General features: G+C 41.8%; 1 protein-coding gene across 1 annotated transcript; it reads right to left on the bottom strand.

Annotated features, from left to right (window-relative positions):
* Positions 1 to 6,418: 6,418 nt before the first annotated feature.
* Positions 6,419 to 7,660, bottom strand: LOC113092683 (pentraxin fusion protein-like). The gene is made up of 3 exons (XM_026258393.1): positions 7,458 to 7,660; positions 7,241 to 7,310; positions 6,419 to 7,171 (listed from the first exon to the last, which is right to left on the bottom strand). The coding sequence occupies exons 2-3, from the start codon at positions 7,296 to 7,298 to the stop codon at positions 6,543 to 6,545; spliced, it is 687 nt and encodes a 228-aa protein (XP_026114178.1). The 5' UTR covers positions 7,299 to 7,310; positions 7,458 to 7,660; the 3' UTR covers positions 6,419 to 6,542.
* Between the last annotated feature and the right edge of the window lie 4,644 nt (positions 7,661 to 12,304).

Genomic DNA, 12,304 nt, shown 5'->3' with positions numbered 1-12,304 from the left:
AGCGACCTCCCCTGGTCCCACCGAACATGATCAGGTGAGTACCCTCGAACCCATTCCTCACCCGCTCGGTGACTGGGGAGGAAATATGAAAAGACACACCACTGGATCTTTGTTTTGTGATGGAGTCCTTCTGTGACGATCGTGCACCAGAGAGACACAGGGAGAGATCCAAATGCAGGTAAGATTTATTATTCAATAAAGGGTAATCCAAATTCGTTGTTAAACATAAGCCAGGGTCAAAACCAAACAAGCAGTCCAAGAAAACAAACAAAACAAAAAAAGAGGGAACAGGAAGGAAAGGAATGGGAACTTGGAGGACGAGAAGGCAAGGGTAAATCTCGGAAGACGAGAAGCTGGCATCACGAAGGTTAAGGACTCCATACAAACAACAGGGAAAGACAGGTATATATAAGGAGACTAATGACAATCAAGTGACTGCACCTGGTGCAATTAACGGAGGTGCAATTACTGTGAAGACAGGACCAGACTAGAGGAAGTATAGTGCCTACGGTGAAGTGCTTAAGGGGAAGTGAGCCCACTAGTGGACACCCAGCGTGACATTACCCCCTCCTCCACGGAGCAGCTGCCAGATGCTCCACCCGAACCCAAGGGAAAACCAAACAGAAAAAGAGACCAGGAGGGAGGTGGAGCGGCGGAGGACTAGGGGGAGGGACGGAGGGCCTCAACTCTGGAGGGTCAACCGGAACCTGACTCAACTCTGAAAAATCAACGGGCATCTGACTCGACTCTGGAAGGTCAACAGGAACTAGCCCTGACTCTGGAAGGTCAACAGGAACTAGCCCTGACTCTGGAAGGTCAACGGTGACTAACCCGCAAGCAGTTTGTAAATCAAGATATATGTGTGTGTGCATCAGAAATACATTTCTGAATCTTGTCCTGTGCATTTGTGAATCTTGAGTGCATTTGAAAATGTTGTTTGCATTGATGAATCTTGTCCTTTGCATTCGTGAATCTTGAGTGCATTTGAAAATGTTGTTTGCATTTCTGAATTGTGTGTGTATTTCTGAATTTTGTGTGCATTTGTGAATTTTGTGTGCATTTGTGTTTCCTGTGTGTGTATTTATGAATTATGTGTGTGCATGTATGAATCATATGTGTGCATATGTGAATGTAGTGTGTGCATTTATCTTTATTGAGACTCTTTTGGTTCCATATCCTTATACCATCCACACCTTTTTTCACAAATTCTCCAGGAGCCTCAAACCATCGTGGTCCTCCTTTTATATTCTGACCTCTGATCTCTATACTAGTATTGCATAGATCATTTTTCAACCAGTTTAAACCCAGATAATAATTTTTATCTTTTGCATTACACCAATTTTCCTTCCAATTCCTTCTTTTAATTGTCAGTGATAAATCATCAATCGCTATAGCATCTATGTGGCGAGGTGGGCGTGGGAAGCCGAAAATGCTTCAGCGGGAGAAAGAATGTGGGGATGAGTGGTAATAAGGAGGTCAAATGATTAATGATTAACACCTGTTTGTAATTCCAGTGATTGGGGAGAGAGGATTTATAAGCGCTGAGCAGACCGGCGAAGGGAAGCTGGATCTTTGAGAGAGCAGAGCTGAGCAGTGTGTGTGTGTGTGGATATATACATGTGTAAAGGCAGAGAGTCGAGCTGCAGTTTACTTTTGTTTATCCTGTTTTATTTTGAATTAATAAAGAGAATTTTTCGCCACCCCTGACTTCCTTGTCCATTATCTATCAAACTGTTTTACACTGGTGCCAAAACCCGGGACAAGGAAGCCGGCACGCCGCCATGCAACCAGCGACAGCAACGCAACTTGCGGAGCTGGTGAAGTCACTCGCCGGTCTTCACCAAACCCAACACCAGGCGCTGATGGACCTCAAGTTGGAGCAGGAGGATCGCTTCTGGCTGTTGGTCCAAGCCCAGGATGAAGATCGGTGAGTCCTCCGGAGCTTTCTGGGCCGGGAGGGCACCCCAGCAGCAGTCTCCTCCTTAGCGCACGTCCCGCTGATGAAGATGGGTCCACAAGACGATCCAGAGGCGTTTGTGGATCTCTTTGAGAGGACAGCGGAGGTGTGTGGCTGGGCGCGCACCCAATGGCCGGTGCGCCTCATCCCGCTGCTGACTGGGGAGGCACAGGTGGCGGCCCAACAGCTGCCTGTAGCGAACCTCCTGGCCTATGATGACCTGAAGCGGGCCGTCCTTCAGCGAGTCGGCCGTACCCCCAAACAACACATACGTCCCTTACCACTGATGGAGAGAATTGGTATGGACCTCATCGGGCCATTAGAACGCTCAGCACGCGGGCATCGGTTTGCATTAGTTCTCGTGGACTATGCAACACGATACCCAGAAGCAGTGCCGCTATGCACAATCTCCGCAAAAAGTGTGGCGGACGCATTGTTTCAGGTGATCTCCCGAGTGGGGATCCCCAAAGAGATCCTCACAGACCAGGGCATGGCGTTTATGTCACATACGGTAAGCGAGCTATACGAACTACTGGGCATTAAATCGATTCGCACCAGTGTCTATAACCCACAAACAGATGGCTTGGTGGAACGATTTAATCGCACATTGAAAGCCATTGTTCATTAAGGAGGACGCCAAAAATTGGGATAAATGGCTCGAGCCCCTGTTGTTCGCAGTGCGGGAGGTTCCACAAGCCTCCACAGGGTTTTCCCCATTCGAGCTTCTCTATGGTCGTCAGCCCCGCGGGGAGCTTGACGTCATTAGGGAGGCTTGGGAGGAGGGGCCTTCAAACAGCAGTAGTGAAATTTAGTATGTCATGGACCTTCGAGCAAAACTTCACACTTTGGGGCAGCTGTCTATGGAGAATTTGCTCCAGGCTCAAGACAAACAGAGTCGGTTGTACAACAGGGGCACGCGAGCGCGTCAATTTACACCGGGAGAGAAAGTGCTTGTGTTACTTCCAACATCCAGTTCTAAATTACTCGCGAAGTGGCAAGGACCGTTTGTGGTTACACAGTGAGTGGGGGATCTCGATTATGATGTGGTGCGATCGGATAGAGGGAATTCACGTCAAATTTATCATCTCAACCTTCTTAAACGGTGGAATGAGGTCACCTCGGTTGAGTTAGCTGTGACAATTTCAGCAGATGATGATCTTGGACCAGAATCAGCTGTCAAAACCAACCCGCTCACTCTGGTCCCTGGGGGAGATCACCTCTCGCCACGGCAGCTCGCCGAGGTAGCCAAGTTGCAAACAGATTTTGCGGACGTATTTTCACCCCTGCCGGGTCGCACAAATCTCATACAGCACCATATCGAAACGGTCCCCAGGGAAGTGGCGCGCAACCTCCCCTATCGTTTACTGGAACACAAAAAAAAAGATGGTTCAGGATTAATTAATGGCCATGCTAGAGTTGGGAGTAATAGAAGAATCGCATAGCGACTGGGCGAGCCCGATAGTTTTAGTCCCTAAAACAGACGGCTCGGTCCGTTTCTGTGTTGATTACCGAAAGGTGAATGCAGTGTCGAAATTCGACGCTTATCCAATGCCCCGAGTTGACGAGCTGCTTGATCGGTTAGGTTCGGCTCACTTTTATTCGACACTGGATTTAACAAAAGGGTATTGGCAGATCCCCTTGTCGCCATTATCCAAAGAAAAAACAGCCTTCACCTCGCCGTTTGGGTTGCACCAATTTGTCTCCCTTTTGTTTGGGTTATTCGGGGCTCCCGCCACCCTTCAGCATCTTATGGACAAGATTCTCCGGCCCCATTGCGCGTACGCCGCTGCCTATCTCGACGACATCATTATACACAGTAATGATTGGCAGCGGCATTTGGAACATGTGCGTGTGGTCCTGAGATCCTTAAGGGTGGCTGGACTCACGGCGAACCCACGGAAGTGTGCAATTGGGCGGGTGGAGGTACAGTATCTGGGCTTCCACTTGGGTCATGGGCAGGTGTGTCCCCAAATTGACAAGACAGCAGCAATTACAGCTTGCCCAAGCCCCAAGACCAAAAAGGAGGTGAGACAGTTCCTGGGGTTGGCGGGATATTATAGAAGGTTTATTCCTAATTATTTGGACCTCACCAGCCCGCTGACTGATCTCACCAAAAAGGACGCACCAGATCGGGTCCAGTGGACGGAGCCATGCCAACAGGCCCTAACCAAGGTAAAGGCTGCCCTGTGCGGCGGGCCGCTCTTGCACTCTCCTAACTTTAATCTCCCATTTTTGTTGCAGACGGATGCGTCGGACAGGGGGTTGGGTGCAGTCCTGTCTCAGGTGGTTGCAGGAGAGGAGCGGCCGGTGCTGTATCTAAGTCGAAAGCTCTCAAAGAGAGAGACTAAATACAGCACCATTGAAAAAGAATGTTTAGCCATTCGGTGGGCTGTCCTCACTCTGCGCTATTACCTCCTGGGACGGGAATTCACTCTCTGTTCAGACCACGCGCCCCTCCAGTGGCTCCACCGCATGAAGGATACCAACGCGCGGATCACCCGTTGGTATCTTGCTTTACAGCCTTTTAAATTCAAGGTGATCCACAGGCTGGGGGCCCAGATGGCGGTGGCCGACTTCCTCTCCAGGAATGGGGGGGGGCTGCTGCAGGCCGGAGTGCTCCCCAGCCTGAGTCGGGCGGTGGGGGTATGTGGCGAGGTGGGCGTGGGAAGCCGAAAATGCTGCAGCGGGAGAAAGAATGTGGGGATGAGCGGTAATAAGGAGGTCAAATGATTAATGATTAACACCTGTTTGTAATTCCAGTGATTGGGGAGAGAGGATTTATAAGCGCCGAGCAGACCGGCGAAGGGAAGCTTCGAGCCTCTGTTGACCTACCTAGGGTCTGTTCTATCTATTTCAGTTACACTCGATTTCGTCTGTTCAGAGGAAAACTAGTCCCCTGAATGAGCCTGGTTTCTCCCAAGGTTTTTTCTTCTATTCTAGCATAGAGTTTTGGTTCTTTGCTGCTGTTGCCTCTGGCTTGCGAAATTAGGATTACTTCACTTATAGTGATATCATTGACTTTATTGCAAATGATTGCACAGATACTGTCATTTTGCATTATTGACACACTGTTTTTCAAATAAATGTTGTTCAATTGCTTTGACACAATCTTTCTTGTTCAAAGCACTATATAAATAAAGGTGACTTGACTTGACCCTGTCTTGATTGCCCACTCCAGGCACCCAACCAACTGTAAGCAACCCCGCAACCATACATACATAAACAAGGGATGTTTCTTTAAGGCTAGATCTGTCTCTCCCTTTTCTCCAATTTTTTTTTCAGTGCATCTTGCAACCATCGTGTCAGTTTCAACTGCTGAGCAAATTTTAACATCATGCATTCCTCAATGCTGCCTTTTAAGGTTTCTTTCTAACAAATGGTATATCTTACTGTTACCATTTAAGGCTTTTCTGGTTTTGTAACAGAAGTTTGCAATCTCATGGCTCTGATATCATTTGTAAGAGACTGCAATTCTGAATTATAGTGAACCATTCCATCATTTCTTTCAGCATCGTCTTCATCTTCTTGTTCACGTGTTCTTGTTTTTGCATTAGGTCGTTTGACCTTCTTGCTCCAGTCTCTTTGGATGCCTTCAACCAGTAGATCACCAAAATCAATCTTTAATTTACATGGTTCATTATCACAGTTACCCAGTGAGACACGATTGGGAATATTGTGATTGGGGGACCCCATTCCTAAATTCCTATTTAGTATGTATGTGTTTCAATCTGGTTGCTTGAAATGTTTCTGACCATCAGTTATCTGTCAAATGTATCATATTCTTATTATAGGAATCATGTCCAAAATTAAACCTGGCAAGAGCGGGAAAATTCTGACCACGTGCTTGATAAGATAACATATGATTTATGATACCCCGAGCAAAGACAATATCTAATTGGTCAAGACAACATTTGAGGTGTGGCCGAAAGGCCAGTTTAAATACTCAGGACATCATCAAATTTTGCTTTTAGCTTTTGTTCCTAGCTTCTGCTATTATTAATCACTTTTAGCGTTCCTTTAGCGTTCTTCGGCCTGCACGCCTGCTGCTACTTAGCCACGATGAGAAGAAACACCACCTAGTCTCGTCAAACTTTACTTCTGTTCTTTTACTTTAATTTCTTTCCTTTTCAATTGAGAGTTTCGTGTTCTAAGTTAAGTTTTGTAACGCCGTGTCTCCGAGTCTGACCTCGAGTGCCCGTTCAACAATCAGCGACATTGGGAAATCCCCTTTCAACAACAACAAAGGGAACAGGTGCTAATTAATAGTGTTTTCACTATACTTTTGATATTAATATCCAGCGCAGATTTGATGTTAAATGGCTCGTTCAGTGAATCGCAGGGCGTCTCAGTGATCAGCCGTGAAACAGTGATTCTGTTCAAATTATTTAATTATTCCCTTTCAGCTAAATTTACCTGTTTCCCGTACAATTATTATTATTATTTTATTTTCATTATGCACAAACACTGCAGATATGATGCTGAGGAAACAATTTATTTGTCAGCCAATAGGGCTTTCTAAATCATTAAAACAGATGAAGAGGTTACAGAGGTTGACACAAATGTATGACATTACACCTGATCAGAATCAGTTATCTTTCACCACTAGTACATTTCCATTAATCTCATAATTGATGGTGTTCCAGTCAAATACATTTCCCTTTGGCACAGATGGTTCCTGGTTTGAATAAACTGCTCTTATCTGACTGCCAGAGAGAACTTGATCCCACATGTGCACATCTGTAATTTCTCCTACAAAGCTCTGATTCTTATCAAAGGCATCCAGGTAGTTATCAGGGTCTTGACCGAGCAGGACGGTGCCACCAGGTTGAACTGAGTGACCTTTTTTAAACAGCTGGTATGAGCTGCGATGTCCATCCACCCAGAAGGCAGAAAGACCAGTCGCAGATTCCCAGGTGACGCACACGTGGGTCCGGAAGGTGGAGAGAGGAGGCAGGTAGAAAAACACTCCATTCCCACTCCCACTCCCACTGAGGTAGAAGGACAAGCGGCCGTCTTTCTCTCTCCACACGTTGAGCTCGTCATAGTTCTGTATGCGGTAGGCGAACAGAATGATCTCCCTCTGGCCCTGGAGCTCAGTTGTGACACGCATGCACAGAGTAAATGCTGAAAGACTCAGTGGCTTTTCAGGAGTGAGTTTAACAAAGCTGTTGTTAGTTTCGGTTGGAAACAGAAGCACTTTACCACCGAGACCCACTGCAAGACAGAACGTGAAATGCTGATTGCTATAATCTATACTTGATCCTTTACTGTAAATCGTGTTACCTTCAGTAGCCACAGGTGTCAGACAGAAGAGACAGAAGAATAAAACCACGGGTAACATCTTACTGCAGGTCTGAGGAAAAAGTGCAATAGAAAATCGATTAGTCCTGTTAGCAGAGAAATTTTGACTACTACGTAAATTGTTTTTAACAAGTTTATTTCTATTAAGTGTTAAATTATTTCTTAAAGACAAAGGCACAAAATCTTCAAGAATACTTACAATGTTTAATCAGCGTTATCAAAGAGATCACTTCAGATCAGCTGTGTGTCTCCTATAAGGTCGTGACCAGGAGTGTCTCGAGTATTTATAAGCTGAATGGGTTGAGCCCAGATTCAGTTAAGATCCTCTTTTTTTTTTTTTACCTGTAGAAGATGACGTGTCCTGCAGTAACATTGCTTGCAGTTTTTATAAATTCATTTAATGAGAGAAGAAGCATGTATATTTATTCTATAAAATCCGTAACTCATTATACTCATCAGATCAATACGATCATGTTTTATGTGTTTTACGAAAAATTAGGAAAATTTATATGCTTAGCAGTCACTCTTCATAGTCTGATTCAGACACATTTTTGACATGTCTTCTCAAACTAGAGGTAGCAAAAAAAAAAAAAAAAAAACCTTTTTACTTTTTCTTTAGAAACAAAGAGGCATCAAACTTTAGATAAGCTCTCCATTGCTGTTCAGGAGAATTAGTTGAGTTATTAGAGACTTGGTTTGTGATTGTTCTGTCCTACCATCAGACGTGAAACTAAATGCCACTTTACAGACATCAGAAGCATAAAAAGAGAGAGTGAAGCGGGGAAACAGAGGATTCAGTGTTAAAGGGATGAAAGAGGGATTGAGCCTCCGCAGTGACTGTGTGTCTGTGTTGAGCGTTTGTCTCTCAGAAGGAGAGATGCTGTGAAAGCACCATGGAGCTGGAAGTTGCTGTTGGGTTCAGAAAACAGACCAGGTAAAAGAAATCAGTTTATTCTTTTCTTTTATTATAGTAGGTTTCTTTGTGTAGTTTTGTTGGGGTAGCAGTTAGGGGCATGCTCATGTTCCCCTTTAACCGCTTTACTTTTTTGAACATTGTTAATGAGAATGAGAATACAGTCTTACTCAACACAGCACATTAAATCAGATTTTTGGAGTCAGTATTTTTTTTTCAACAATTTCTTGACTTCATCTGTTATCACTGACTCATCACTTATCCAGACATAACACAATAAAGCAACATTACTATCTTTTTCTTGTGTCTAAAATTCTTCTCCACATACTGTAACAGTATATTCAGCATCAAATAAACATTTATTGACTTTTGACAGTGGTTTTGTGCCACTGAGCAATATTTGTTCTTTGCTGGAAAATGATCACACTGCATCTGGTATCAGATTCACAAATCTGAAGAAAGAAGTCGAGTAGTTCATAAGAATAAAAATATTTTTGCAATGGTATAAGAACACACTCTTAAACACCCCAGATTTTTTTTGTCTTTAGAACAATCTTTGGAAAAAAATATATAAGAACTCCTTTAGGATACATATTTGAGAATACAAAATATTCTTAATTTCAATTCTATACTTACATTTTTTTTTTTTTTTTTGATCTGGCAACTGATTACGAAATAATGTTAACTGCAATCATTACCACAACCTTTCTAAAGAACTGTTATCTTCAGCCACAAGAGAAAATATTGTGGTCATCCTGTCTAGAACGCCTGTGAGAACTGCTCAATAAGTTGTTGTGTTTGTAAGGCCTCTAACAGTTCATGCTTTGTTTCCACAGACATTATGCAACCATTTCTCACACACTCACACACACTCCTACACATCAAATACTCAATGTCCACAAGTATTCATGCATTCTTGCTGTTCCTTTCTTTGTACATATTATTTATAAAAATAAAAAAAATGACAAAACGCAAAAACAAAAGCTACAGTAAAACACCTGTTAATTTTTAAAATAAGTTACCATACATTGTAAAATGATGAAAAATAATATTAGATTCTACGGATGTATTGATTCACTCAACTCACGATTCAATTCACAATGTAGATTTCTCGATTCGATTCAGTTCCTTTTTTTTTTTTTAACAAAATGATATTGAAGACATATTATGAATCAAATGTGTCCTTTTATTATTGCTTGTGGAATTTAAATATAATAATATACTAATATAGCACTTGCATATTATTGCTCTTTTGTTGGTTTTGAATGCTTCGTTTTTCTTCATTTGTAAGTAGCGTTGGATAAAAGTGTCTGCTAAATTAAAAAAAATTGTATAGAATGTAAATGTAAATAACAAAAGCCCTAAATCAAATAATAAGTAACACAAATAAAATAACTCTCTTCATATAAACAAAATAATGCTTTGTCTGTGCTCTTTCCAATTACAGTTAGAAGCAACCACTGCTTTTGAATCATGATCCAAACAAAGATGCTGCATACATGCAACATGAGGCATTTTTAATTAAAATAAGATTGTATCATTTAGAAATTTTTAAGTAAAAACAGAATGTTTCCACTTCAGGACCCTGTTTCAGAAACGAGGTTAAGTGAAAACTCTGAGTATGTTAACCCTAAAATGAGGGAAACTCTAGGTTTTCTGTTTCAGAATGGGAGCTTTGTCAAACCCAAGAAAGCAGGGTAAGTCAAGCCCATCACTTGTCACATTAGAATTTATTTTCAATAAAAATGAACAAAATGTTCTAAAAGTGGAAATAAAGTACCTAACGAGTGTTTAATAATGATACAACTTTTTATAATTGTAATAAATATAATCATTTACAATCTGCTATTATTGCATTTGGTTAATGTATACTGAGGTGTAAATGGGCCTAGTATGTACCTGTCAGTATAAAGTATGACAAGCATAATTATTATTTACACTTAGCCTGTTGCAAAGAACTGCTACCTTTACATGATAAATAGAATATATCACGATTTTCACTGTACATTTTTTCTGTAAACAGCATCTAGAGCTATTTGCACTTAGCCTACTGTAAATAGGATCTATCGCTAAGAAAGTATGTTAATTCCACTAATAATTAAATAGCCACTGCTGTATTTTTCTTACTCTATTGGCAGATCATTTGTAAAATAAGACAATTGCACTTAAAATATTATTATTAATATTATTATTTTATTAATATTTTTTGCCCATGAGATACCTTAAAATTATTAGCTATTAGTTCATTAATCTAATGTTCTGCCAGTTTTCACCTGTGATGTTGTAACACTGAGAAGAATTACATTTGTATTGAGTCTGAAGAATGCAGACGGCTTTTTGGCGGGAGCTGTTGCCATGGTGAATCGTAGTATCAGAGGTCCATTGATAATGGCTTTTATAGTTGTGGTGCACATGCTTAACTCAGAGTCAGTCAGTTTAGAGTTGATTAAACCAACTCATTTCAGCTGTTCTGTAACCGAAAACTCAGAGTTTCCCATCTCAGGGTAAGTCAACTCAGAGTTCAAGTTTAAACTCAGAGTTTAAACTTGAACTAACATAGTCAGTTTTGATTGGTTGTTCCGCACAGACCTCCACGGTAAACTATGCGTTAGCATCTGTTTGGGGTGAATTATGTCTTATTCCTCTCATCGCGAAGCAAACAGTAAAATAAAAAAACTTGAACAGTCTCGCTGCTTTTTCTTCTGTGTGTGTGTTTGAATCTGAATAGAGCGTTCAGCGCGGGGGCGTGGTCACATTAGATATAATGAAGGGAGACATGAAAAACAGACATCGCGTTGTTTTCATATGGATTACTTTATCACAGAATATCTGTTAGCAGCACTTGTTACACTTCATTTTAATGATGTGTTTGTAAATGAAGATCAACACAGACAAAGGCTGCAGACAGCACACATACTGATAAGACGCTCGGGAGAAAACAAACACATAACTTCATAATCATACTTCGCGTTGTGATTCGGAGATGCTCGTTGTTCTAAATAAAGTTGGTAATGAACCCTCTTTTATGGCCAAATGCTTTGAAAATCCCGCCTTGTACTCACCGAGATCAGAAAAGCAGTCATCAGTGAAATGTTGTGAACACAACAAAAGGGATTTGTTGTACTGCTCTGTTATTGTGGTAAAAATGAATTCTAGCCATTGGTTCTTCTGATCTTCATTCTTTGGGAGTGAAAATAAAACAAACTTGCCTTTACAATTAAAAACACACTGTCTCCTCGACATGATGCTCTTACACCAACCAGAGCGTCTGTGTGTGTGTGTGGGGGGGGGGGGGGGGAAGGTCAGAGGTCAGTTTCTCCCAAGACGGTAGGCGGAGATTATTATGCAAAGTGCTCCTAGTGACGTACATAGAGATGGACAAAAGTCCATCTATATCGAATCTATAAATCTATAACGAAAATCTATAACGACTCGTTTCAGCAATTCAGAGTCGACTCCTTGCTTTAGAAGCCAATAACTTTATAAATCGTGTACTTTTTGGTTGAATTATTTGCACATTGTTTACACTGATGGACAGCTACATCATACACTGTAATACAGGTAATTTTTGATTTCCCATCTGTGTGGCTCTTAAAGACAATGAAATTTTCAGATTAGTGTGTTGAAGTAAAGCCTGCAGATATTTTCAAACTGGAGATCATGGACGCTTAATTGTATTTTGTTCATATTTTTTTTATTTTTAAAGTTATAACACACTAGAAAAAAGTTATATTGACCTACATGACTTGGCAACTTGACGTACATTCAAGTTGAAAATGAAAATTACAAGTTGCTAATGAAAATTACATTGCTTTGGTGATCACACACTTTTTAAAACTTAATTCAGGTCACTTGCAGTTTAATAAGTCAATCACTGTTTTAATTGTTAATATGTTTTTGTGAACCTGAAAGGATAAAGATGGTTTTTCTTCATTGGGTTGACTCTTGTGTGTTTGTCAGGTGTCACTCGTCCTAAAGTGAGCGTCCTGCCGTCCTCCAGTGCAGAGATCTGCTCAAAGAAGACAGCGACGCTGGTGTGTGTGTCTAGCGAGGGCTTCCCGTCAGACTGGAGCATGAGCTGAAGGTCTCAGGAGAGCAGCGCTGGGCTCCTGGAGAAGGACGGTCTGTACAGC

The sequence above is a fragment of the Carassius auratus genome, unplaced genomic scaffold, assembly GCF_003368295.1.
Source record: "Carassius auratus strain Wakin unplaced genomic scaffold, ASM336829v1 scaf_tig00214714_1_2670353, whole genome shotgun sequence".
Classification (NCBI taxonomy): domain Eukaryota; kingdom Metazoa; phylum Chordata; class Actinopteri; order Cypriniformes; family Cyprinidae; genus Carassius; species Carassius auratus.
The sequence above is the reverse complement of the archived record's forward strand: the minus strand, read 5'-3'. Positions and strand labels throughout refer to the sequence as shown.

Excerpts from the sequence above, each read along its gene's own strand:
- LOC113092683 (XM_026258393.1), bottom strand. The coding sequence starts at position 7,298 with ATGTTACCCGTGGTTTTATTCTTCTGTCTCTTCTGTCTGACACCTGTG. Across the intron at positions 7,172-7,240 it reads GACACCTGTGGCTACTGAAG|TGGGTCTCGGTGGTAAAGTG; the intron begins GTAACACGATTT and ends TCTGTCTTGCAG.